The following is a 26,762-nucleotide window of genomic DNA, read 5'->3' as shown; positions in this document are numbered from 1 at the left end:
ATTTTGCCTTCACTATTAAAATGTTTAAGGGATGTTAACACCACAGCTCTTTTTTTTAACAATTACAATTGGCTTCCAAAAGGGTTATAAAATGTGGACCCAGGATGGGAGGTTACGTAAAGTGAATGTTGAATCGAGTTTTTACATACATTTGTGCTGCATCTTCAACTTCAGCACAATGTCAAATTTGAATGTATACAGGCATTGAAAGTCTAAACTAAAAACTATTTCATCACCTGTAGATTGTTGTATGATATAGTTACTTAATAGTGAGCTAATTCAAAGGAGATAAATGAAAAAAAGGACTAGAAAGTGACGCTTTTGACCACTACTCTCTAAAAAAGCTACCGCCTTCTATATTAAGAAATATCCTCTATTTGACAATTAAACTTGTTTCTAATTCTGGTCACATAAATGCAGAGAAGCTAGATCCTATCAGCATCCTCCCTATAACTGACATGTAAAAAAAAAAGAAGAGATTTGAGAAGGGGTTGTTCTCTGGTCAGGAAAATGATTTTCTGCGGTTCCTATGGAACATTAAGTGACAAGAGTGATGTATTTTCCTTCTCTTTTGTCTCCCCCATGCTGGGTAATTGCAGGCTGGTTTCCACAATTGTGGCGAAATAAGGGCCAGTAAGGCCTTAGTCATTGCATTGCCACCCATTTTCCCCTGAAACACAATTCAGATTTCTTCTGCCTCTTTTGATCTGGAGTTAACAATGGTTGAGCCATGGAAATTGCTAATGAGTGGCAACTATGACTCGAGGCTTCGGCACTAAAAAGCGCCTGCTGGCCTCCCCCTGTCACAAACCACAGTAAAGTCACCTCACAAAGAAACAGATATAAATGTAAAAAAAGCACATTCACATGCTCTTACCAAATGTGGCCTTACATCTAGCAGTCTTAATTCTAGCGTCAGTAAAAACCAACAGATTTTGCAGCACAGATGGCACATTTGTGGTGACATTAAAGAAAACAATTTAAACACATGATGTTGCATAATTAAGTGTTAAGGTTCTCAACACATATCAAGCTTTCTGAATGTATTATCCCAGGCCAGGTAGGATATATAGAGTAATTCATTATAGCATATGGATCTGCTCCAGGGTTTCTTGCTATTGGACACTTCAAGAACACCTCTGCAGAGCTAAGATGCTTTAAACACCTCAGCTTCCTTCACTGCCAAAGAGCAGCATTCTCACTCCATGTTTCTTGATACGAGTGGGGGGATATAGTTCAAGGAGACAATTTCAATTCGAAATTCATAGGTTCCGTACAACCAGAAGAACTTTTAGTATCTCGGCCTGTGGAGTGAGACTATGGAACAGTGTGAATGTGGAGCTAAAGCAATGTCCAGACAACCAGTTCCAGAGGAAATACAGAGAAATCATTTTCTCGAGGTACAGGGATGGGGAAGGTGTTTGACTATGTGTATGTGTATATGTGTGAGTATGTAGGTGTGTATATGTATGTGTGCATATATGTATATCAGTGTATGTATGTGTATGTATATGTGTATATGTATATATGTCAATCAACAGATAAAGCCGATTAATAATATCAATAATAATGCATACAAATGATAATTATTGTAGATAAGATGTAGATAGATTGTAATTATAAATAAATCATTTAGGGACAAGGGGGTGAGATTAAATAAGTTATACTTCTTCTCACTCCTTTTCGAACATTAGATGTGGCACTGTTTATGTTGCTGTTGTTGTTGTTGTTGTTGTTGTTGTCAATGTCATTTTTAGTTTTGTCATTTTTTAGTTTTGATTTGTTTTACATGACTATGTACTGCAACATTAGTTTTGTTTTTGTAATTTTACTTGTTCGAAATAAAAATGTATCAATCAATCAATATCTGGGCTACACAAACTACCGCCTGTTGATCTCACACTTTATCATTGACTCTAAAATACTTGCACTACTTCATAGCGGGCAGCATCTTGAATCGTTAGATGTAATGAGTTTCATAGCAAGTGCAAACTGAGCCCCACATTTCCTCAGAGCATAACCACGTAAGACTCAACAGCAATTATATCCAAAAAGAAGATCAAACACGGCAGATCAGATGATATGACTTCAAAGTGAATTATCATTGGCCATCAATTGTGAAAGGGTAGCCTACAGGACAGGCGTGGGCGTAGATATCAAACAACAAGTCCCTCAGCAGAAGTATAAAGTCCCTAGATGCCTTCTTCTCCGGGACCCCCACTAATACCACGGTGCTCAGCCAGGGGAATTGAGAAACTAAAAAAAAAAAGAGCACAATCCAGCAAAAGCCAATCTGCGTGGATAGGTGTAGGACTTTAACAAAATTCAGTTACAAATATGTGTCCCAGTCCAGTATGGTGTTACAATGCTAGATTGATATGGAGTCACTTGGTCACATGGAAGCTATTGAAAAAAGCATTTTCTATAAAATAGGAAATAAATGAGGTTAGAATGATGAGCACATGTTGTTGGGATCATTTGGTACATCCTGTTACTCAGTTAACTAATATATAGTTATATTTGGCAATGTCTATATAAAGTAAGGAGAAAACTGAAAACAGAAAGTCTGTTTAGATCCAATGTTAGCAGGTGCTCTAAAATCAACTGCAACACGATTACCTTGAGGCTGATAATAAAAGAATAACAGACAACAAGCAGGCTGTGTTTGCTCGGACTGTCACATTGAAACAAGACAGACAGAGGGAACATGTGAATCACTTCCTGCTAACGACTTACTGCAGATCGGTCTCCGAGGTGACCATGGTGACAACATTGCTGGTCTGTTTGAATTTAAGTGTGGTAGTGGCTTTTGTTTATCCTAAGAGCAGGATGAATTCACTCAGCCAAAGGCTCTTGAGCTTTCCGCCTAAATCTGTCCTAAAGACTGACTTAACAGGTAAGTAATACTTATGCTGTGTACAAAGAAAAGTACCCACATGTGACCTGCATTTTATAAGTATGGAGTTATGAAGAAAATGTTTGGAAACATCACAAAGATTGAGCCTGTGCTTCCGGTCAAGGCTTTTGTTGACTGAAGACAACTAGTAGGATAACAAATAAAGGGTTTTAGATTTTATAATATCAATGACAATGAACAGGCAATAGAAAACCACTGTTGTTCAGCATTTCTGTGTTCAGGAAAAACAGATGGCATCATTTAGTCGTACTTCTCCATGTTTGGAACAGCATGAGAAGCAAAACTATAGGTTACTTACGTAACCCCAGTTCTCAGAGCAACATGAAGTGAGATGTCTCACTATGGGATGCGCCTCAACGCGTATGCAAACAGAAGCATCAATCTAATTACGCCAATCCTGATTGGCTGGTGATCTTGACGTCTACATCAGGGAATCCACCCACCCTATAAGTAGCTTGCGCTACGACGCAGTGTCATTCAAAATAAGCACCTCTTCTCGCTTCGCCTTAGCAAGAAGGGCCGTCTGGTGAGACATCTCACTTCATGTTACTCTGAGAACTGGGGTTACGTAAGTAACCTATAGTTCTCATTCATAACACTCCGTTCGATGTCTCACTATGGGATATTGAAACTCCCGTATTGCTAGACATGCTTATCTCGAAAATCACCAAAACAACCAGAACTTAACAGGTAGAACCCTGTCTCAACACGGGGCCCGGCATTGCGCGGGCCACACTTGGAGCAGAGACATCTAGCCTGTAAAAGCGGACAAAAGTGAGCGGTGAGGACCAGCTCGCTGCTGCACAAATGTCTTGGATGGAAACACCCTTGAACAAAGCCCAGGATGTAGCCAGTCCACGAGTAGAATGAGCATGCAGGCCCGTTGGTGCCTGGAAACCCTGACTCGTATAAGCCAGAGCAATCGCTTCCACAATCCAGTGGGAGAGCCGATTCCTGATAACAGGCTTGCCCTTCTGAGGGTTAGCCCAGGATATAAAGAGTTGGTCATTGCAACGAAACTCTTTTGACCTGTCCATATAGGGGCATAAAGCACGAACTGGACACAGCAAATTCGACCGCTGTTCCTCAGAGGAACACAGTGGTGGAGGAAATGCCACAATGTCAATGGGGGTTCATGAGCCAACCACCTTAGGTATAAAGGCAGGGTTGTGCTTCAACAACACTCTCGTTTGCCCCGGGGCAAACTGAGTGCATGAAGGATTTACAGAGAGCGCATGAATGTCACTGACTCGCTTGGCAGATGCCAGAGCCAGTAACAGCACTTTCTTCAGTGACAGTTGTTTCATGTCAGCTTCTTCCAGGGGTTCAAATGGAGGTCGAGTGAGCCCATCGAAAACCACTGCCAAGTCCCATAAGGGCACCAGTGACCTGGAAACAGGGAGGAGCCTGCGAGCCCCTTTCATAAAACGGCAGACCAAAGGATGTTGGCTAGCCGTCTTCCCCTCAAAGCCCACATGGCATGCAGCAATAGCAGCCAGGTACACTTTGATCGTAGAGAAAGCTCTGTGTTTATCAATTAGGTCCTGTAGAAATGATAAAATCACCCCGACAGGACATCGAAAAGAGATGTGTCCTTTTTGAAGGCACCACTCCTCAAACACTCTCCACTTACAGTCATAGAGGGACCTGGTGGAGGAAGCTCTTGCACTCTGAATAGTGTTTATCACCTTCTGAGGGAGCCCCACTGTATTCAGATTGTACCACTCACGGGCCAGGCCCATAGTGTCAAGCGCTCTGGGTGTGGGTGAAAGATCGTCCCCCCCCGCCTGAGACAGTATGTCCCTGCGTAGTGGGAGCTGCCACGGCTGCCCGCACAGCAGCTGATTAATCTCCGCCAGCCAGTACATTGCAGGCCAGTGCGGAGCTATCAGGATCAGTGTGTGGCGTTGTTCTCTCACTCTGGCCAGAGTTGGGGGTATCAGAGCCAGGGGTGGGAACGCGTACAGAAGGCCCGGAGGCCAAACGTGCGCGAGCGCGTCCACGCCTAACGGTGCGTTTAAATCGCGCATTGAAAAGAACAGCTTACATTGAGCATTTTGTTTTGATGCGAACAGATCTACCGCGGCTCGGCCGTAACGCACCCACAGCTGACTCACAACCATTGGATGTAGAGTCCAGTCTGCATATAGTGGTGCACCTCTGGACAGCAGATCTGCCCAGAGGTTCATCACTCCTGGTACATGCGTCGCTCTCAGAGAGAGGAGACGTCCGCAGCTCCATAAGATCAGTTTGCGTGCCAGCATTTGTAACTGGAGAGAGCGCAAACCCCCTTGGTGGTTTATATACGATATTGTGGTCGTGTTATCTGTCCTCACGAGGACATGATGTCCTCTGACAAAAGGCAGAAAGCGTTTTAGGGTGAGGAACACCGCTAGAAGCTCCAGATAATTTATGTGTGACCGTTGGAGGTCTCTGCTCCAGAGACCCCTCACAGGTCGACCTTCGTATATACCCCCCCAGCCCGTCAGACATGCGTCTGTGGTGACCACCTTCCGCGATAGGACAGCACCCATAGGCACGCCCCGTACTAGAAAAGTCGGGTGCAGCCAGTGGCGCAGTGCCATTACGCATTTCACAGTGTCCATCACTCTGTTTAGTCTGAGGGCGGCTACCCAGTGCTGAAACTCACTCATGTGTAAGCGTCCCAGTCGTACCACCAGGATGGCTGACGCCATGAGCCCCAGTAACCGCAGACATGATCTGAAGAGAACATATTTGCGTAGCCGAGGCAAGAGCGAGGCAAGCTCTGAAGGCTTTCACTCTTGCTGCTGACAGGCGGGCTGTAAAGGGCACCAAATTCAGGTGTAGGCCCAGGAAGAGTACAGTCTGGGCTGGGGACAACATGCTTTTTTCTGTGTTTATTACGAAACCCAGATCGAGCAGGTGTTTTACGAGGACATTCGTCTGCGTAATAGCCTCTTGCTCTGACTGTACGAGAAGCAGCCAGTCGTCCATATAAGTTGCCAAGCGAATACCCTGTCGCGGCTTCCGTACACCGTACAAACACTCGCGGGCTGAGAGACAGACCGAAGGGAAGGACTCTGTACTCGTAACAGACACCCTGAAAGGCGAACCTCAGATATTTCCTGTGTGGGTAATATACTGGGATGTGGAAATACGCATCTTTCAGGTCGACTGATGTGAACCAGTCGTTTTGTCTCACGAGACGTAGCAGAGATGTGTGAGTGAGCATCCTGAATTTGTATCTTTGGAGATATTTGTTCAGAGCTCTCAAATCTAGTATAGGCCGAATTCCGTTCCCTCCCCGTTTGGGAACGAGGAAATACTTGGAATAAAAGCCGCTCTGACTCTGTTCGGCGGGTATTATCGATATAGCCTTCTTTTCTAATAGCGAGAAAATCTTTTGCTCCAGAATATGGGCCGACTCTCCCCGGGCTTGTGAATACAGAATTCCCGAGAAGCGAGGGGGGGTGACAGCGAATTGGAGCCTGTAGCCCCGTGTTACTGTCTTGAAAAGCCAAGCAGAATCTGTGAGCATCTTCCACTTTTTGCTCCTTAAAGCGAGCGGAGATGTCACATCTCAGTCGTCTGCCCTCTGTGTCTTTATTTGTTGTGTTATGGGGCCCTCTAGTGTCTGAACACGGTGGTACCCCAGGTTGACAACCCTGGCCGACACTGCGCATGCGCGTGGTGGTGGTGCCTTCACAATCCCGTCTAATGTCCTCTTTTGAGAGAGGCCATAGCCGCTCTCAAAAGAGGGGTAGACGACAGACTGTTTATTGTTTTTTTTGTTTTTGTTTTCATTTTTATTGACTGCGCCCTTGGCTTCAAGCCTGGAAACGACAGTGGAAAATGATTTATTAGGAAACAATAATGATGACATGTGTTTGTGTGACTTAAACAGGCAGCGGAACTTGCTGTCTTTGATGTTAAGTCCATTTCCCTTATGGCGCGAACTTGAGGATGACGTTCTGGCATCACTCGAGGCGGCGGGAGGATGGGAGCATGATGGCACCCCGAAAACACATGAGCATCTAACACTGGAACGTGTTCTGGAGCTGGGGAACAGGGAACTTCCAGCTCTCTCGTCGAGGAGAGGAGAGGAGGCTGTCCCGCTTCTTCTTCCTCGCCTGGTGGCTGAAAACCTGGGTCGGCTGTGACCAGAGTTGGGTGTAACGCGTTACAAAGTAGACACTAAGTTACAAAGTAACGCGTTACTGTAATAATATTACTTTTGTCGGTAACGGAGTAGTGTAACACTACAGTTACTAACATTGCCCCGACACGCGTTACTTCGTTACTTTTATAAAATAATCACACACACTGACAGACAAGAGGGGTTTCCGCCGCCGCAGGTTTATATACATGTAGGCCTACGTAATCTGCGCGATTTGCCCGTCCACATCTCCACGTGCAGTGCTGCATAAACATGGCTGAGTCTTTTCATCTGTAAACTTCCTCAACGGGGCCGATCGCTCTCTTTTCTTGATTGCCCTCTCACGGGTGAACAGTTCAATGTCCCGCTTCATTGTAGGAATTCTGCCATGTCTCTACCACTTTAGTTTGACCATCTCTGTTACTAAGTTATGGAACACTAAATAAATAAGTAATTAGATACCTTACCGTTACTGCGCTCATAAAGAATGATAAGAATAAGAATAATGCGTCTTGAACTGGTTTAATTAATTAGTGTCTTTACGTTTCACAGACTGTTAGCTTGTTGTGGTAGGCTGGTAGCCTATTTTATTAAAGAGCATATCAAAAGAAAGACTCGTGTTATGTCTTCCTTAATGCAATAGTAATTGGGGGTGCAAGTGGAGTCTCGCAGAGGCAAAACTGTGGCGCGCTTACACTGTAGGTGCGCCGCAGTCTGCGTGATCTGCCTGTAGGGAGGGGCGGGCCGGCCGTGCGAGTAAAGTAACGAGTAAAGTAACGAGTTACTTTATGTAGACAGTAACGAAGTAGTGTAATATATTACTTTTTTAAAAAGTAATATGTAATATGTAATATATTACTTTTTTTTAGTAACGACCCCATCTCTGGCTGTGACTAAGCGGCAGCTGCCAGAACCGGAGAGCTTCTTGGCCAGCTCATCCTCGCTTCGTGCCTGGGCTGGGGACCCGGGACGGGCTGTGGTCTCTGCTGCTTCGGTATATTGAACCGGGCAGGACGTGAGGCAGCTTGAGTGAAGGCCTGCCGCGGGACCGTTGAAGGTGGCGGCTGGACCCTTCAGGGAAACAGAGCTGGAGAGCCTCGTCTTCCTTCTTTTTTGATTCGCATCTCAGCTGCATCGAAGCTAGAGCGGAGCCAAATATGCCCTCGGGAACAATAGGCATGTCCAGAACATCCTCTTTTTCCCGGTCTGGAAGGTTCGTCAGGTTGAGCCACCTGGCTCTCTCCTGTACCACCATAATTCCCAGTGCTTTGCCCGTGGCTTGGACTGCACAGCGCTACACACGGAGGCAAATGTCCGTGATCGCTGCGACCTCGTCCCACACGGCAGGCTCAGGTTTGCTCGACAATTCTTGCCCTCGTAGCGAGATCTGGAGGTCTCCTTGGCCACTTCAGGCCATGGGATGTCCAGCCTGAACGCAGCGCGTTGACACACGGCCTGCAAGTCCATACTTAGGCAGGGCGAAGCTGGTGTGCTTTCGCCCGGGAGAGCGGACATCGCTCCCGGCTTTGCAGCCTGAGCCGATGAAATGAAGATGTCATCCTCGTGCTCATCCAAGTCGGACAGGAGGAACTCAGAGGCATCCTCTTCTTCCTCCATATAATCCAACTCCAGGACACCCTCCGCGGGTGGAACCATGGTCTTCAAGCGTCTTTGGGTCTAGAAAAGCGCTATATAAATCCCATTTATTATTATTATTATGGTGAGGTCCAGTTGGGAGCCCCAGCTTGACACAGCGCGGGGCTCCGCTCTCGCGGCACCTGCCGCTACCGGACCCCGGCCTGACACGGCGCGGGGCTCCGGTTCAGCGGCTGCCGCTGTTATTGAGCCCCAGCCTGACACAGCGCGGGGCTCAATCTCTGCTGCGGGCGGCACCATGTCTTGATTGCCGGCCGGCGAATCAGCGGACATGAGGAGGTCCTGTCCCGACAAGCTAGCTTGGCGTGCTAGCCGTCGGCGGAGGCTCTTAATGGTGAAGCGGGCACAATGCCTGCACGAGCCGGGGTTATCGATAGCCTCCTGGGCGTGTTCCAGCCTGAGGCAGGATGAGCAGACCTGGGGTGAGTCTGTGCCTGAGATCTTAAACCAGCAGCCGCATAGCCGAGCCTCCGAGTCCCTGACTCCTCTGGTGTGAGGGAGAGAAGGGTCCATCTTTGTTCGCCGGGGTGTCGGCGTGGAGTGGACACGCTAGTAACAGGTACGTTCCCAAGAAAAAAATCCAAACTTGCCATTAGTCCGAAAGGAAAAAGCGACAGTGTAGATTTTATTCTTTAAAGAATATTAACTGGTGTGTTAATACCTTTTGTTTTTATCTCTGTCTCCTCTGGTGTGAGAGAGAAAAGAGAACGTCCTCGCTACCGTGGTGTCGGTGTGGAGGGAAGAAAAGCTAGCAACAGGTATGTTACTAGCTTGAAGAAAAAAATCAAACCTTACCGTAATTTCGAAAGAAAGAAACGGCGAGGCAGATTACAATATTAACTGGTGTGTTAATATTGTTCAGTCTTCTTGCAAAGCAAAAAAGTAACCGGCAAGCGCCCGTCGACCGAATGTTAGCTTTGGGTTCAGTCTGTGGACCGTTAAGCTAGCCCGTCTACTGATAATTCGAGATGTGCTCTGAAGCGAGAAGAGGTGTTTGAAAAACGCTGCGTCGTAGCGCAAGCTACTCATAGGGTGGGTGGATTCCCTGACGTAGACGTCAAGATCACCAGCCAATCAGGATTGGCGTAATGAGATTGATGCTTCTGTTTGCATACGCGTTGAGGCGCATCCCATAGTGAGACATCGAACGGAGTGTTATGAATGAGAACATCGGTTGTATGTGAATTTATAATGTGACATAAGCATGCAAAATTGTAGACTTGGTTGTAGATGGAAAGTGTTTAATTTGGAGCACTGAAAATGTTTTCCATGCATTTTGGAGGTTCTGCCTGATAAATGTTTCTTAGTGTGGCTAATGACAGTGTGCCATGTGAAAGTGGGTGACATCAGGCCCTGAAAATATGATGTTGTGCTTCAGTACCTGCCTTTCCTGAAGCAGAGTCCTGCCAACATCAGCCTGTTTCTGGGTAAGGCCACCACAGCAGGGCCGTGTCCCTGAAAGTACTCTCATAAAAAAAGCAGCTCTGCACGCAGCACAATTGAACTCTGCCCACCAAATCAAGAGTAATTAACTGCAAACCAACTACATACATTTGAAAGGGCAATTTACTTAAATAAGAGGAATTATTTCGAATGCTTATGTTCACCACTGACTAAAAATATCTCAAATGTACTTTTAACAGCAAAGAGAAACAAAGCAGAGCTTTTCTGTGGTCGCATTGAGTAACTTTATTGAGATAGAAAATTAAGAGAACTGCTAAAATAAAATGGGTGGTAATTCAAACCAGGCAAAGCCGGGACAAATAAAGGAACAGATGTGTGCAGGCACCGGAGTTTGGTACTTTCATCAACTTGGTGGTATGTTACATGGGTTTTTGCACAGTACAGTGTATTTGTCTGCTGAAAATGAACCACATGTCAAAGTACTTTATGTTTTTTTTATTTTAGATCAATAGTACTGTGGGTGGCACGAGAAGGCCTAACACAGCCACCATGTTGCTTCTTAAATAACTCAATTGCCTTTTTGTGAAATATTGCTGTTTGCTTTCTTGCTTGGAGTGAGAGAAAACAGATTTTGGCATCTTTGGACTGAGGCAAGAAAGCTGTTGCCCCGTTTCCAGTCTTTACGCTAGAATAGTTATCCAGCTGTTGGCCTAAGGCTTGTGTTTCTCAGACAGTGTGGTATTAATCCTTTCATCTTGGCAAAATAATAAACAAGAATATTTTCTGAGATTTTGAAAGCAATGTCATTATCTCTTTGTTTGGTCATCCGCCAGCCTATTTTTGTACATATTTCAAACAATGGCATATTAAAGTTCCAAGACAAATCTGCAACAAACACCTTTTCTGCAGCAAAAAATAAACAAACCCTTTGCCGTTTAGTGACCAAGCTGTATGAAGGCTCAGCTGGACATTACAAGAACAGTGTGTCCAAAATATATGGTAAAACATAAATATGGACATTAAAATGGAACTTGGAAGGAAAAAAAGTTAAATGAGTGATGGGTCTCTACGTCCTCTCTCGCAGAGGGATGCGCAGTCAGATGTGAGATCATTGCCTCTGACTGCAGAAGGGTGGAAAATGCATCATCAGCGGACGGACATCAAAGAGCGCCCGTCCATAGGGGTTAACATCCACAAGAGGTTATAAAAACACATCTATAAACACAGGCCCCACCAATGAGCCACACTGTCAACTATATCTGGCAGTCTGTTGTCGTCATAAACTAACATTAGGTAAGAATATGGTACGCAGAGGCACCACATGTGTAAGCACATTCACACAGGGAGACACCCCAGAGGTGAAAAACGAGCATGTCAACATTAACTTTTATTAGCTGATGGAAAAATCAGACTAATGGTATAAGTGAAGCTTGACAGAAGGGAGAAATGTGTTAAACTTTAAAGGTGATAGAAGTGCAGTAAGGTGCTGGTTTCCTTTAGTTTTTATATTTAAAGAAATTGACGGAGACACACGACCCTATGAGTGTTTAACACAGACTGCTCTTGAGTGCTGTGCTTTATTTTCTTAAGAGAAGAGCATTTTTTGAAGATTCTCAAAGATGTTTTTAATGACAATTATAAACTATCTAAGATAATAAAAACACTTAAAGGAATTGGAATTGATGCACACTATTTTCCTTTCAAACAGGACATAATCTTAAGGTCCATTTGTCCTGTGCTCTGGAGTTTGATCACATGATCTATATGAACAGATGGGAGTCTAATGATCATAATCAAATTCTTCAGAACAGATGATACATTGACATAAAGACAGGTATTATAGAAAGTCCAAGATATTTTAAGAAAGGCAAAGAATAAAGTGAACCGATGAATATGATGAGAATACCATAAAACAATATATTAGCCATGTTTGGTGCAATATTAGTGAGAGGACAAATGGACAAACATTTCCAAAAAATGTCTTTATTTAAGAAATTATGGTTCGAGACAAATAAGGTAAACCTAAATAAAAAAAACATTGAAATTATTCCATATATACACAATTATAAAGTTGTATCTAAAAACAACTGAAAACACTGTCTGGTGGCAATCGTCTGCCGTACACTGACACAAGATTGATGACTTCCTGTCAGATATGTCTGCGCCCTCGCTCATTTCACCATGAACATCTGGGCATTATCATTTCAGTCCACAGCTGACAGCAGCATTAGCTGACTAATTTTCCTCCTGACACTGATGGGTATGAACAGGCTCTTTCACAGGATCCTCCTTAGTCATGCTGACCTCAGCACTGTTCTCTGACAGCTCAATTGTAATCAGTAACCTCATTAATACACAGAGCCCTGCTGCTGTCACTGTGTGTATTAATACCATCGTTAACATTTAAGTCCTCCCTGTCATTAATCATCTCCATGTTATTAGCAGGGCTTTTGGCATTATCACAGCTCCTACCACATGGGGTATTGTCTTCAATGTTTCCTTCCTCCTCCTCTTCCTCTTCATCACTACTATCTGGGATTTCTCCCTCCTCTACATCTTCATTCCCTGCTTCTCTCTTGGCCCTTTTCACTTGTGGGGCTTCAGTTTCAGGGTTGGTGTCTGGGGTTTCTGTCCAGATGTTGCTTGGTGAAACTCGGATCACATCTTCCTCCTCTCGGTCCGCCCGTTCCCTCTTCGTTGCGAAACTATTGCAGGCTGATGCGGGTTCCGCTGAAACAATATGACCCCATCGGTGTATGAAAAGCATGATCAAACAAAGCTCTAGCAGCAGTTAAACATTCTTACAAGTCAATAGGTAACCAAAAGTGATCAGAGCGGTCAGTTGAAAAAATATGGTTAGAGCACAGCTTGGGGTCATGCTTCGAGCCGCATGGAGGAAAGAGAGGAAGAGTACATACAGTTTGGGAATGATGACGCTATGGTTTGGCTTCATGCTGGGTTCCAGGGTGAGGCTGGGTGCCAAGCAATTAGTTATGCAATAAAGCAGAATAGACATGTGTGAAAGAAAGACTGCAGAATAAATGACTGTAAGAATGATAATTGTGAATTATATGCAATTACACCCCAACATGATCTCCTAACAGTCTGCTGAATCATAAAACGAATGAACCCATTTAAAAATCACTTAAAGTCTGTATTCTAATACATGGTTATAAGCTGATCCCACAATATGAGAGATAAGTGTAATTCAGTTTCTGTTCTTTGTGCTGAAACACGCAACACAATTGAAAAGAAAAGCCTGCCTTGCAATTGCCAATTGTCTTTCGCACGGACATTACTTATAGGATTAAAAGGCTCTTAACATGTTTCAACCCTATAAAGTTGAGGTACGGAGTTTGAGTTATGGGTTAAGAGCATTCTCAACTAAGTATAAATAACAAATACAAGCCTGCTTTGGTACTTTGTTGACTGTGATGTATCCACCTATATGTTTTTGTCATAAAGGGGCGGCAATGGCTCAGTCTGTAGGGACTTGGCCTTGGAACCGAAGGGTGGCCAATGGCCAGTTCACTTCCCGATCTTTCAGAAAGCAAAGGAGCAAAAATACATTTGCTTACATATGCGATTCAATTTGTATTTTTGATGTAGTGCGGATATCAACTTTGGTGTTTCAGGCTGATATCACTTTAGCAGACGATGGTCACATCTGCATGTGGTATTGTGCCTTAAGGCTCAATAGTGTATTGGTACAGGGGTAATGATTCAAAATGGCCATATAGTGGTACTGACAGCAAAGCGATATATAACTATTTTAGAATATAACTAATTGTAGAAAAACCGTCATATACTGTTTACACCACCAAATGTTTTTAGTAATTATGTAGTTTTTTTTTAATAGATTTATTTGGGCAACCAGTGCCTTGATTGAAGGGAGAGTTTTGAAAGGGGGAAGGGAACACAGCAAATGGTCCCAGGCCGGATTCGAATCATTGTCCTCCCCATGTGGATCAAGCCATAGTACATAAGCCGCCTGCTCTACCATGATTTAAAAAAAAAAATCATTTAACAATATTACCCATACAACAGGTAACAATGTTAAAATATATTTGTTGAGGTGCTCAAGGTCAATAAGGCAGCGAAGAGTGAGTCCTGACTGGCTGAATGCAGTTTTAGCCAGAAAACAGGCTCTAAACTGCAAGTTGGGAGTCTGCTAGACCCTCAACATTCCTTTATCCTCACTGATGTGCCGCCGCCAGTGTCCAATTGCTCTTTATCACTTCCTGCCCAGCTTCCCAGGCCATGGCACTTGCAATCAACAGGATGTTTCTATGGCTAACATTATAACAAAACAGTGTGGCACCAAGGCCTTATCACTGAAAACACACACTCCTACTAAAATGACCTCATTCGTCATTGAGCCTGTGTGGGTCTGACAGTGTAATGATACTGGGTGGGTTAGTGTGGTCTTTGGTGACCATACTAACCCTACTGGAATATACGAACACAGTTTGACCACACTGTGTAGAACACTAGTGCTGTATGCTTATTCATAACATGCAGTTGTTCATGACCTAGTTTAATTTCCAGTTCCCTAAGACAAACAGGTGAGAAAACCCACAGGCTGTTTTTCTCCTATTCTGTCATTTCAAAACTTTTGAGGTCACCGTTGAAAAGTAAGCAATGTTTGATCCTCTTTTTGGCCACCGTCACTGTTGAGGTTAGGTTGATGTGAGTGATGCTGTGCAGCACACCCTCATTTCCGTTGGGGTAGCATGTTGCCATAGTGAAAAATAAGGGAACAAGGAGTCCCAAAGTCTATGCTAGAGAAACCAGGACATGATACAATGCTGTTGGAATTGGGGAAGTGGAGAGGGGTTTGTGTGTTGGGGCTACATAGGGTTTTTACTCATGTCCCACATGTTTAGTTACAGAAAAGATCAGTTGAAATGTGGTGAAGAAGGAATGACATCATGCTAACAAAGGATTAGTAGGTTAGTGTTGGTGCAGGAATTAGTTGAAGGGCATATACTTAAAAGTTAGTTATTGGTTGTTGTTTTTTGTACCTGGTCCCTTCAGTGGATACTCCTTCCAATGGTCTCTGAGTACAACATGCAGCATAGGATACTCAATCATTGTTTTGAAGCTCAGGTTGTCCTTTAGGGTCTTGCTAACGTCCAAGTGATGGTACCTGTTTCAGATCAAATTGAGACAATAAAAAGAGGTGATTACAAGACAACATATGCTGTGACTTTAGGCTAATTGCAAGTGTATGAAGCTTGAAACAAAGAAAAAATAGAAATTGTTGACACTTTTGAATAGACAACTGTATATTCCGGGCCGATTGTGGCACTTGATGGTTGAGAATAATTTAAGGATTGATAAGAGTTTTTGATTCTCGGCTCTGCCGATTGAAGATCCTGCTTTGAGTTCTCAAGAGATGTAAACTGACCAAGCATCAACAACATATCTCACATGAAGCAGATCTCATACCCCTCCTTTGGCTCTTTGTATGAGATGACATCAGTCTTGTGTCTAAGTATTCCTGTGATGCATTAGTGACGGTCATAAATCACCAGACTAAAAAGTTAACTGGATTCTTTGGAGACAAGGCTTGCCTCTACACTCAAGTGATTTAGAACTATCCTGCTTAGGCTGTCACCACCGTAATACGAAGCATTATATATTTTGGATGTTTACAGTAACTGGCACCTACGCCGCCAACCGTCAAAGCCATGCCAGAGTGGAGATTGTTGAGCCATTGTTTGTTTTGCTAAAAGCACGAGCACACTGAGAACCGCCTAGGTAGACACCCACTCTCAAAGCCAATCAAAGCACTCTGCTATAATGTGACATTTACAGGTCTTAACTGGCTGGGCTACTTCCAAGAAGCCCTCCCTCCTGGAAGAGTTTCTCAGAGGTGGGCGAGAGATCATTCCAGACGATACCACAAATAAATGGCTACATTTTTGGCACTTCCTGAACGACAGGATAAAGGAAAGAAGAGATAGCCTGTGGGCTTCAAAACACACAAGATATTTCTACAACAAATAGTTGAAGGGTATTTCTGGACCATGTCCACATTAGAAGAGAGGAAATAGCTAAGGTAATTTTAGGGTAGAAAGATAACAATATGGTCGAAGGTTAAGTATTGAAATGTTGGTATGTGCAAAGTAATTATACAAAGCAGAATATCTCAAAGGACCGTAACCATGTGTAATCTGCATTCCATACAAATAGTGTTTCCATTTCATTTGTTTTTGTGCCTGACTTACCGTATTAAAGAACACGGATGTTTTTTATTTTTGGATGGATAAACGTACCAAACAAAAACACGAGTGTATACAAACAACAGTGAGAGCAAGTTTAGATGGCAGAGCAGATTATAGCTCCCTGTGGTGTTGAATTAATCCATTGTTAAAAGTATTGGCAATTTCTAAAAACACAACTGGATGGCTCAGCCAACACACATCTGGTCTCTATATAGTGTTCTGGTGAACAGAACAGAGGGCAACACTGATGTTCTCTTCACTGAGGTTCCTATTGTTTACCCCTCTAATGCTGACACCCATCAGCACGGATACAGAAGAAGGTACAAGGACAACAAATATTACAAAATATTATGATCCTGAAAATACATGATTGTGATAACAAATAATTATGTTGAAAACTCATTGTAATTCAGTTCAAAAAATAAACTGGGCCTGTCCAGAGATGCCTGCTAGTTGGTACTATCATTGAAACATATGTAAGACTGAAAGGTTCTTGTTCAACTAGGCATTATTTTGAACAACAACTCAAACAACAATTTCAACAGCGACATTGCAACTTCAAGTGCCATCATTTCTGTTCTCCAGTAATTAGTGGAATGCTGTGCCACTGCGTTCCACTATAGTTCTTCGAATCTTTTTTCTTCCTCTTCTGATTATTTCAGCCAATACTTTAGCTCTCCATAACTTCAGCCTAGTTTCAGCTACAGAAACCATTCAAATATTAAACTATTCAGCCTTTTCAGGAATCGATGGGAAACCTTCAACTTAAAAAAAATATGTTATACTTTTTGAAATATTCAGCTTTTTAAAAATGGAAGTCAATGGGAGATGCTTTCAAATCCTCTTTTCCTACACCTTGCGCCACATGCTTCTCCTCCCACATACTTTCAGCTAGACACTTCATTCCAACTTTAAAATGATCAAAAGACCTTCAGCTATAAAACTTGTTATTCAGATTCTTCATATCTTTTACACTTCTTGAGATATTTAACTTAGTTTGGAGCTTGGTAGAGAGGCCTTTTTCAGATTTTAACATCAGTGTGGATGGAGCAACTCGTTAAGGCTTAGGGTGCGTTCACACCTGCCTTGTATAGTCCGGTTGAATCGAACCCTGGTGCGGTTCATTTGGGTCGGTGTGAACACAATCCGAGACCTCTTAAGTGAACTAAACAACCGGACTCTGGTCCGCTAAAATAGGTGGTCTCGGACAGCTTGCTTGCGAACTCTGGAGCTGTTCATTGCTGGTGTGAACGCAGTCCGCACCAAAACTTAGGAAGCGCAGTATTTACGTGTCACAAGAACGCGGATATCTTCAAAATCTTTAGCGAAAGAGTCTTTCAAGACATCCGCGGTTGTTTAGTTAAAGACTGAAGCAGAATGAAGTGTTGAACAGTGTCGTGTAGAGTAAAAATGCTCCGTCAGCTGTTCCTAAGGCTGACTTCATCTCTGGCTACGCTTCCCTGCAGTCTCTGGATTTCCTTGCTCTCACAGAGACCTGGATTACTCCATCCAACACATCCACCTCAGCAGCTCTCTCCACAGCATATTCCTTCTCCCATACACCCAGACCCTCTGGCAGAGGAGGTGGCACTGGTCTCCTGCTCTCTCCCAACTGGAGCTTTTTCCTCTTCAAGCTACCTAACTTCACTCCTTCCACCTTTGAATTCCATGCCGTCACAGTAACCCATCCTATACAATTAACCATTGTTGTTCTCTACCGCCCACCAGGCGCCTTGGGGGACTTCTTGGAGGAATTAAATAATCTCCTCTCACACATCCCTGAAACTGGCCCGCCCGCAGTACTTCTCGGAGATTTCAACCTCCAGACAGGGAAGATAGACGAACTAACATCTCTGTTAACCACCTTTGCTTTCTCACTGTCTCCATCCCCACCAACTCATAACTCAAACTCTGCTGCAGAAAGTCTCCTCTCTACTCTCTCATCCTCTCTGGACTCTCTCTGTCCTCTCACATCTCGGCAGGCTCGTCAGTCCCCTCCTGCTCCCTGGCTAAATGACGCACTGCGTGCTAATAGAATCATCCTTTGGGCAGTAGGGCGGACACGGTGGATATATAAACTACAGGCCTGTCTCTCTCTTCCCGTTCCTGTCAAAAATACTTCAACAACTCTAAAAACAAACAACTCTCCTGTTATCTCCATCAGAACAACCCTCTGGATCCGCACCAGTCTGGTTTCAAGGCAGGTCACTCAACAGAAACTGCTCTCCTTGCTGTCTCTGAGGAACTGCACACTGCTAAAGCAGCATCCCTCTCCTCTGTCATCATCCTTCTGGACCTGTCTGCTGCATTCGACACGGTGAACCATCAGATCCTCCTTCGCACTCTCCAAGAACTTGGAGTTTGAGGCACTGCACTTTCCCTCCTCACCTCATACCTCAAAGACCGCACCTACAGGGTAACTTGCAGAGGGTCCGAGTCCGACCCTTGTCAATTAACTACAGGGGTCCCTCAGGGCTCTGTTCTTGGTCCCCTCCTCTTCTCCTTGTACACAAACTCGCTCGGATCTGTCATTAGCCCGCATGGTTTTTCATACCACTGCTACGCTGACGACACCCAATTAATTCTCTCCTTTCCCCGCTCAGAGACCCAGGTCGTCGCACGCATCTCTGCTTGTCTAGCTGACATCTCTCAGTGGATGTCTGCTCATCACCTCAAGCTCAACCTTGACATGACTGAACTGCTTTTCCTTACGGGAAAAGATTGTCCCACTCTTGACCTAACAATCAACATTGGCACCTCTGTTGTTTCCCCGACTAAGACTGCAAGGAATCTGGTTGCGATCCTAGATAACAAACTATCCTTCACTGCAAACATTGCTGCTACAACCCGCTGCTGCAGAAACACTCTTTACAACATCAGGAGGATACGTCCCCAGCTGACCCAGAAAGCGACGCAGGTTCTGGTCCAGACTCTTGTCATCTCATGCCTAGACTACTGCAACTCCCTCCTGGCTGGTCTACCTGCATGTGCCATCCGACCTCTGCAGCTCATCCAGAATGCAGCGGCTCGTCTGGTCTTCAACCTTCCAAAATTCTCCCACACCATGCTGCTCCTCCGCTCCCTTCACTGGCTTCCGGTAACTGCTAGAATCCACTTCAAGACACTGGTACTTGCGTACCATGCTGCGAATGGATCTGGCCCCTCCTACATCTAGGACATGGTTAAACCGTACACCCCAGCGCGTGCACTCCGCTCTGCATCGGCCAAACAGCTCGCTGCACCCGCACTGCGAGGGGGACCCAAGTTCCCATCAACAAAAACATGTGGGTTTGCTATCCTGGCTCCAAAATGGTGGAATGAGCTCCCCATTGAAATCAGGACAGCAGATAGCTTGCACATCTTCCGGCGCAGACTGAAAACTCATCTCTTTCGACTCCACTTCGATCGATAGAATTACTAACAAAGCACTTATATACTAATAAAGGACTGGCTTATCTAAAGCCAGTTGAGTAGCTCTTGAAATGTTTGGCTCTATGAAACCTGATGTACTTATATGAATTTTTTTCATCAAGGTTGTATCTTCCTGGTCGAATGTACTTATTGTAAGTCGCTTTGGATGAAAGCGTCAGCTAAATGCAATGTAATGTAATAAAAGTAAGAACACCTGTCGTCGGTGAAACGCCCCTCCTTACTGCACAACGTCACATTATATGTGTTATAATGTTTTTGAACGGACATTGTCTGATTATATAATCATATGAGCGGGCCGCTAGTGTCTGTCGATCTCCAGATTAACAGCAGCATGAGAATAACCTGCCGAACGTGCGGATGCTCCATGGCAGAGGCTCCGGTAGAAATTGCCGGGATTTGCGTTTTTACCCCCTTAATGTCTGACCAATGGTTGAACAGCATTTCCATGCACATGACTTGTGTTTAAAGTGTATAGTCCATTTGAGTTTTGCCTGTGTGAATGCAAACCGAACCTTCTGAAAAATGAAACAATGTAACAAACTGTGGTCTGGTGCGCACCAGAAAACTGACTATTAGGTGTGAATGCACTGTGCTTTGATCTCAAAACAGAGTGGAGGAAAGGTTGAAATTCTCCCCAAAAAAGGTTTTAAACTTGCCATAATTCCCAAACCCTACACTCCTGAGACAATTTTTCATGAAAAACACAGGAAAACCTCTCCTAGGTTGAAAACTTAAAAAAACTTAAGAAAAAATAAATGAAACAAAATGCCTCTTGAGGGCATGAAGAGAGAAAAACTCCACCTAGCTCCCAATTGATTCCCATGTTAAAAAAATCCGGATCTTTCTTCAGAACAGAGAGAAGTACACGTTTAGACAAACTGCTCTCATCTTTACATTTACCACACAAAACCCCCCAAAAAACATATATCAGTTCATTGGGGTTCCCTGATGCTCACGGTCTGTTAATTTTTTGATAGGAGCGATAGTTTTTCAACAGGTGGCAAAATGGTCAGATATTATCCTTAATGCATTCTTAATGACACTCAGTGCTGCAGCTGGTAACCATGGTGTTGCTGGGCAGATTGAAAGCTTTGATCTCTGGGCTCACACAGGTGTTATGATTATTTGTTATGATTAGGTGCTCAGCACAGAAACAAACACTGACAAACACACTGGACATTAACAGACTGTCTCAGCCTATTCTTTTCTGTCTGATGGAGACTTCATACTGACTTCAACATGTTTCAAATATTTAATACATTATTGATGACGTATGGTTTTAGTCGAAAAGTTTGCAGTCAAAATATTCTGCTGCTTTCCCAAGCCTTTTTACTTTCTTTTCTCTTCTTAATACAAATTCATTCACTTCTACTCACATCGGATATTTAACTCCTTCAGCCTATTTTCAGCTGCAGAAACCATTCAACTATTACATTATCCAGCTATTTCAGGAAATCAAGCCTATACATGTTGTTGTTTATACCTTTTTTAAAACCTTTTCATTAAAATATTAAGATTTTTGTAGCTAAAAGCAGCTACCAATTCAGGTAATAACATATTCAGCTTTTTCTGCATTTTCAGCAAAATTCAGCCACAAATGTTCACAGTTTACAGCCTTCGCAGGCATTTTCTGCAGGAAATGCATTTTTCTTGACAGCTTGGGAAGCCTGCATCAGTGATTTTCAGCCAACGTCAACAAGGTAGAGCATCCTAACAAACAGTTTAATCTCCAAGTAATGCTTAAAATGACGCATAATCTGAAAGGCTAATATTTGACCAACATTCATATTTGTTTTAAACACCACAAAGGACGTTAATACTGTTTGTTTATAACAGCAAGTATATGTAGCTCCTGACCATCAATAATGCACATCACAGGAGCTACAGGAGGTTAGAATTACAAAATATTGCTGCCTTGAGCTATAGTAAATCATAATAATGTAGAGCCACCAAACATTACTGTGCAAACATACAGGATTCCTGCTGGCTGTAGCCTGAGGCACACAGGAGGTGACACAGCTTCAGCACTAACAAACTACGGTAGTTGTTGTTTCTGAAGCGGCACTGTTAGTTTTGAATAGTTAGGAGTTTGTGGTACACACAAAATGTTGTTTCTATGAGCATCACTCTGCTGATTCTGACAGAACTCAAAACATTGTTAGCGCTCCAATAGTGTTACGATCTTATGAGTTATTATTGTTATTATAATAATTAATAAATGTATTTGTTGAATTTGAAACCCTAACCTTATATGACAGGTTGATATTTGGAGTTGATTGACGTAACAATATATTGTGGCTGTAGCATGCATACGAGACATTTGGAGAAATTGTATCGTCTGTCAATAGTCTTAAAGGTCACCTATCATGCAAAATCCACTTTTTGATGTAATTTATACATAAATATGTGTCTGTGTGTCAGGGAACTTACAACATGTCAGAAAACAAAACCCTCTCTCTTTTCCTCTGTACCCAAATCTCTAAAAACGGGGGTACAAAGGAGCTGATCCAGATTTGCGTCCGATATGACGTAATATCTGACCCACGGCACTATCAAAAACGTTGCTATCAGAAACAATGCCCGACGTGTTTTGGACGTAATATGGTCTTTGTTTACATTAGCAAGCATCGTTAAGACTCAGAGCTAACCTGAGATGGAGAGAGCATGTGTAAAAAATTAAAAGGAAATACAAAAAGGGAACTCACCTTGTGGTAAACCCGCAAGAGAAAAAGCATTTCTGCTCCATACTGTTTCAGAAATAATCCTTGATGTGGTATGGAACATGATATAGCATTTAATCAAGGGAGCATTTAGCTGTATCTCCGTAAAATTCTGAGCAGGCAGAAGCTCCCCCCCCCCCAAGCTAAGGACCCCGAATTAGCAGTGCTCTAACAGGGCTAAAACAGAGGGATATGAGGGATGTCTAAAATGCATGATTTGTTTTGTATTTTGAGCAAAACACATCATAGACATGTTTTTTTATATAGCTGAGACCCATAATATATGCCTAGAAATAGCATAATAGGAGACCTTTAATATGTAGTGCACTATTATTTTAATTTAGGGAAGGCTTAATAAGGTTGACCACATATTTATTCTGGTAAACATATTACCACAGTCTAACAGTGACACACAATTGCCCAATATAACCTGCTTGCTATTTTAGCAACAATTGCCCAAACCAGTCAAGCATAACAGGAGACCTGGGGAAGCATCTGCTGCACAGAAACAAACTAACATCGCTTGAGGGCAAGCTGAAGGAGCAGATCGACAGACTCAGGAGGGTTAAGGAGAGGGTTTGCCACAAATATGTGAGAGAAAACACTGCCTGGACAGGACAGAAACATCACTGTCTGATGGCTCCACAATACTGTTAAAAAAACTGAATGCACACACAGAGGTTTCCTTTTTTTGGCTGCAAAGATATAAACATCTCTACTTCTGGCACGTCAACAGGCTGGCTGAGAGGAAAAGAGGTAAGGGAAATTAGGAAAGGGAATCATCTGGATCTTAGGAGTGGGATAAATAAAAAATAAACATAAAAAAGAACACAAACAAACATACAGAAAGTGTGAATGGTTCTTTTGATGCACGGTCTGTCTCCTTTCCAGGAAGAGAATGTTGACTGGTTGCACAGCTATGTTTAGCTTAGCACAAGAGCTCTTTTATAGGAGTGAGTTGATATTCCAGTAAACATACTGCAGCAAAAACATGCCCTTTGTGTCAGACTTGGCTCTAAGTAGCCATGCTGTCCATGACTTCATAACATGAGTAACGCGCTTCAAAATGAGGGGCTTCTTCTAAGACTACATCATTTAAAAAAGGCCCCTTTGTGGTCCCATTGATTTGACCTTGTTTGGGACCCCTATAATGGGATCTGACCTCAGTCTGCAGAGGCCTCTTTACTTATTAAAGCTGTGGTCCTGTTATGTACCTCTACTTAGTTAATTTAAGATAATTACCCTGAGGACAAGCATCCTAATTGCGCACTTTTTCCATTTATCCATCTTCAATATACCGTTGACAATAAACACTGAGTTCAGGATCTAAATTGCGCACTTAAAATCCCTTCATTGTGAAGCCCCATTTTCAGAGCTATTACGGTATGACAGGTAAAGGTTACTCAGAGTGAAAGCGAGATATAGGGAGGGAGATTTATACCACTGAATTACTAATTATCACAGACTTGACAAGACACAACATCCTTTCTCTATATTCTGATTTACGACTGAGTGTATCAGGCTTAACGTGCTTGGAGTCATTTAATAAGTATTCTTCCATACAGCTGTAACACTGTTAGATTGATGACACATTTATTAGGAGTTTCTCAGGCAATGACTTTGCCTACAAACCTCTTCACCATGGCATGACTATTTAATATGATACTACCCCTTATTATGATGGCAGGTACTAATACTTGGGTGAGCTAAAATACAAGGAACAACATATGTCAAATGTCAAATTGTACTATAACTATTTCCTGGATCTATTTTAAAGCAACATTTGGCAAAAATCAAGACATAGCCAATATAAATTGGGAAACATTTCAATATGTTAACATAAAGGAAAAATGTGTGCGCCATCACAACTTCACTTTTCTTTAAATAGCATCCATTAAACATTAATTTGATCTTTGCAGTCAATTTGCAAAACAGCTTTTATGGAGTTATATATGCTTTCTCATAGCAGAACAAAAGCAGATGCTGACTGCATGTTTTCAGATGTGTGAGCAGAGACCATGATGATCTAGTAGGATGACATCACATTCATACCCTGTAAATGTGACTAACAATAAACAGTTTGCAAGTCCACTCACTCTTTGATTCTATTTAGAAACACTTTATCAAAACGCCATCATCTTCTATAATTTGTTGTTTGTAAATTAAAAAGTTGTCATAAAGCTTTGAGTCATGCGGTCAAATAATTAATTTCACTAAACTCTTATTGAAGGCACAACAAAGTCCAACTTTTTGTATGTAAGGAATAAGGATACAGACCATGATTGGTACAAGAAAGACCAGTGTTATCCCTATATACAAATAGTGGCGGCGCATTGCCACTGCTGAAATATGAGCGCTGCTGCTAGGGGGCGCCAGCCAGGTACCCAAAAAGAAAAAAAAAAAAAAAATGTTCTTTACTTTTTTCTTTAAAAATGATAATATATTCATTTTTGATTGTTTGTTATGTGGATTTGTAGTATTTGTGTTACTGGCATAGGCGACACAGGCAGTCGCCTAGGGCGCCAGATCTGGGGGACGCTGCGCTGGTAGCTCTCGGAGGGAAAAAATGTTTTTGACCGTTGGCGCTCATCCAAATATTCGGCCTTGATTTAACAACATTCATAATTAAGTAAATGTAACACCATTTTCACCCTGGTTACAAGTTTAATTTGCCCTGTACGGTGGGCGCTGTAAGTGATGAAATCTTGGCTTGCACGTCACAACTCTACACTTGTCTTTCATTCATTCCTGTCTATATGCTGCGTGTGCAGCCCAGCCAACTGGGAACAACAAAAGCTGTGTGTGTGTGTGTGTGTGTGTGTGTGTGTGTGTGTGTGTGTGTGTGTGTGTGTGTGTGTGTGTGTGTGTGTGTGTGTGTGTGTGTGTGTGTGTGTGTGTGTGTGTGTGTGTGTGTGTGTGTGCGTGCGTGCGTGCGTGTGTGCGTGCGTGTGTGTGTGTGTGTGTGTGTGCGTGCGTGTGTGTGTGTATGTGTGTGTGTGTTGAAGGGATGAAGGATGGGATGGGAGGTTTCATGACGGGGCAATGATTATGAGCTCCGAGGATCATCATTCACTCCATGACTAAGTAGAAGTGGAGGACAGCCAAAGTATCTGAAAGCAGGCGAGGCAAATGGGTGCTATCAACACCACCCCCTGACCCCCATTCAAAAGAGACTGACAGATGGGGCGGGAAGTGAAAGCACATCGGAAAGGGAATATGGAAACATAAAGTGAGTAAGAGGGATGATGGAGAGATGAAGAGGAGGATTAAAGTAGTATTTTCTTGATCAATGGCGTATTCGATGTTGGAAATAAAGTCCAAAGGGGAGGAGAAAACCCTCCTAAAGCCTCCATGCCAAAAGTCTGTGAAGCCTCGCAGGAATTTACAAGACAGTGATGTAATATTCATATACAAATTATTTCGATTTCATACATTCATATGTCGGTCATGACAATGGAATCAAACGGTAACAAAGCCCGGGTGGTGGAGCAATGAACGGATTATGAAATATCATTAATAAGGGCTAAGTTGATTACTTGATTCTGATTGATCACTTTAGCAAAAGCGATAAGATAATTCTTAAATAAATAGAAATATTATTAAATAAATATTGTAAGTCAAGTCGTTGGTTTATTTAGTACGCAAATACCCCAATAAACACAATTAGAGGAGCGTTGAATTTTTTGTTTATATTTGTAATATTGTTAGATATAGATAAAAAATAAATATCATCTGATGTCGTGTCATCAGATTTCTTGGCCCATAAATCCAGTAAAAGTCAAGATGAAGAGTGAATAACAAAAATGATTCAGCACCTACAATGTAACCCTCGGGGGGGAAACTCTGACTTGTTTGCTTTTGTTAAGACAGATCCCAATTGTTTTGGTTGTCTGTAAGCACAGGTCCTGGTTTAAAACTAAAAATATACCTTCTGTCTGAATACGAAAAGTTAGACTACCTTATATTGATAATAAAAATGAAAAGGATGACAAATAAAAAGTAACTCTCACCTCACAGAGTTGGCCTTTCTCCCCTCTGCTTTCATGAAGATTTTGACCTGATCATGCGGAGTTTGCACATACATCTTCAACCTGAAACAGACATTTGAATCAACACAGGACGTTACAGACTCAACTCAATCATAACAATATTTTTTGAATAAAGACAATTAAAAACACTGGGACATTGACTTTTTAGAATGTCCTAAGCTTGATAGAAAAAAAGGTCAACACACAAACAGTTCATTGAGTGTAGCACAGGAGAGA

At 42.9% G+C, this 26,762-nt stretch overlaps 1 protein-coding gene across 3 annotated transcripts in view; it reads right to left on the bottom strand.

The window, feature by feature from the left end:
* Positions 1-12,082: 12,082 nt before the first annotated feature.
* The window catches only part of znhit6 (zinc finger HIT-type containing 6), a 42,617-nt gene continuing 27,937 nt past the window's right edge, over positions 12,083-26,762 (bottom strand). The window contains exons 8-11 of one of the 3 annotated variants that reach the window (XR_013803910.1): positions 26,508-26,588; positions 15,140-15,264; positions 13,537-13,655; positions 12,710-12,845 (exon numbers count right to left, since the gene is read on the bottom strand). Coding sequence is in view for 2 of the 3 variants with exons in the window: in XM_079658666.1 (XP_079514792.1) it covers positions 12,442-12,845; positions 15,140-15,264; positions 26,508-26,588 (610 nt within the window). In the remaining variant the exon portion in view is untranslated. Of the gene's footprint in view, positions 12,846-13,536; positions 13,656-15,139; positions 15,265-26,507; positions 26,589-26,762 lie in introns of all 3 variants that reach the window. The other 2 variants (XM_079658667.1, XM_079658666.1) reach the window with 2 other exon arrangements.

The sequence above is a fragment of the Notothenia rossii genome (genome assembly GCF_949606895.1).
Source record: "Notothenia rossii genome assembly, chromosome: 1".
NCBI classification, from domain to species: Eukaryota; Metazoa; Chordata; class Actinopteri; order Perciformes; family Nototheniidae; genus Notothenia; species Notothenia rossii.
Note: the sequence above shows the minus strand (reverse complement) of the source record. Positions and strands in the feature narration are given on the sequence as shown.